The sequence below is a fragment of the Geospiza fortis genome, unplaced genomic scaffold (assembly GCF_000277835.1).
Source record: "Geospiza fortis unplaced genomic scaffold, GeoFor_1.0 scaffold677, whole genome shotgun sequence".
Taxonomy (NCBI): Eukaryota; Metazoa; Chordata; class Aves; order Passeriformes; family Thraupidae; genus Geospiza; species Geospiza fortis.
In genome coordinates, this window is record NW_005054585.1 from 581,368 (window position 1) to 583,127 (window position 1,760).

A 1,760-nucleotide genomic window follows, 5' to 3' on the forward strand; every position below is an offset into this window, starting at 1 on the left:
ATTAGTTATATATAAGTTATATATATTATATATAACTTATATATATTATATATAACTTATATAACTTATATGTATATAAGTTATATAACCATATGTTTTTATGTATATATATATATATATATACACACACACATAAAACTTATATAACTATATATAAATTATTGTTATTTCCTGCTCCCATATTTTTTGCCTGAGAGCCCCTTAATTTAAAATTTATAGAAATTCAGGGGGAGGGGTTTTACATTCTCCATTTCAGGGGAGGCTCCTGCCTGCCTTAGCAGGCACCTGTCTTTCCAAACCAAAAGAGCAGCCAAATGGTAAAAGATCCTTTCTGTGCCTCGTTTGTGCTCCTGGGGCTTTGCAGGCTCCTTGGAGAGGGGCTGGAGCCACGTGGTGGGGTCTCATGAGACACCTGAGCACGGCCAGCTCCAGGGATTCCTGGAAATCCTCAGGGAAATCCACAGCATTCTGTGGGGTTGGGGGATTTGGAAGCATTTGACTGGAAAACAGAAAGGCACTCAGTGCATGCCTTGATTTTGGCATCCTCTGGCAGGCTCCAGGCTGAGTTAGCTCTCTGCTGTAATGGATAATTACAACGAGCTATAAAAGAGCCCTTGGAGCTCTGGAGACCCTCTGGAGGTACCAGAAACCTTCCCACAGCATTTTTGTCATGCCCTTTTGAAACCTTCCCCAAACGACGTGAACAGCCCAAACATCCCCGTTTCTGCACTTTTCCAGAGAGCCAGGAAATGTTATCACTGTTATTTCCAGATCATTTAGTTTCACATGCAGGACCCCAGGCATGGGAAGTATGTTCATGCAGAAAGTAATTCATTCCTTTGGCAAATGTTTCTTTTCAGGCTCCTTTTCCCTCAAAACAAAGCCACTGTTATTTAATGAATGCAGTTTTCACTTTACCTCCCGCTGCAGGAAAATACATTCAGATGAAATGTTCTATAATTACCTTTTAAAATAAATAAATAGCTTTTCCTGCAGGAAAATACATTCAGATGAAATATTTTATAATTACTTTTTAAAATAAATACATACATAAATAAATACTTTTCTTGCAGTTCAGTGAAAATGTACAAATAGTAAGCTTGTAAAAAGTGACAGTTGCTATTCAGACAAAGCGATTTCAGTGCAGATAAATATTGGTATCAATGCCCAGCTGAGTTTTGTGCTGCTGGGCGCTCATCCTTGCCCTGCTGGGCAAACCCAGGCTGGGTGATGGGGGGTGATTGCTTACCTAGCCAGATGGAGTTGTGCAGCACGCCATCCCTGAAGCCCCAGGCTGCAGCCCGGTCCCAGAGCAGGGCAGAGAGGAGCAGCAGTGCGAGCATCTCGGGCTGGCGGTGTCCTGGCTGCGCCTCTGCAGGCTGCTCTGCACTGCCCCAGCCTCCTGCAACATCTGCGAGCCAGAGCTTAAATACAGAGCTCGGCTCTGAGGTCACGGGGCTGCTCCAATTGTGCTGCTGCGCTTCTTACCCAACCTCTGTGGTGGCTGCAGTGACTCACGGCTGGCTCTGCTCCTTCCCAGCCTGGCCAAGAATCCGTCCCATCCCATCGCATCCCGTCCCAGCTGTCCCTCAGTGCTGCAGCACACACAGACACTGCCCCAGCCAAGCTCTGCTCCTTCCTCAGCACTCGCTGCCTTCAAATGCCACACAATGAAACCAGAGCCAGCCTATTCTGCTGGGAGTGCTCCAGTCACACATTTACAGTGGCCACGGGATCCCACACACTCCCCCTCATCCTTA

At 45.9% G+C, this 1,760-nt stretch overlaps 1 protein-coding gene across 1 annotated transcript in view; it reads right to left on the reverse strand.

Moving 5' to 3' along the window:
• TNFAIP6 (TNF alpha induced protein 6) overlaps nucleotides 1-1,467 on the reverse strand; it is an 18,663-nt gene extending 17,196 nt beyond the window's left edge. The window contains exon 1 of the mRNA XM_005429915.2: nucleotides 1,250-1,467. Within this exon, the coding sequence (XP_005429972.1) occupies nucleotides 1,250-1,343 (94 nt within the window). The 5' untranslated portion in view covers nucleotides 1,344-1,467. The remainder of the gene's footprint in view (nucleotides 1-1,249) is intronic.
• Nucleotides 1,468-1,760: the final 293 nt, after the last annotated feature.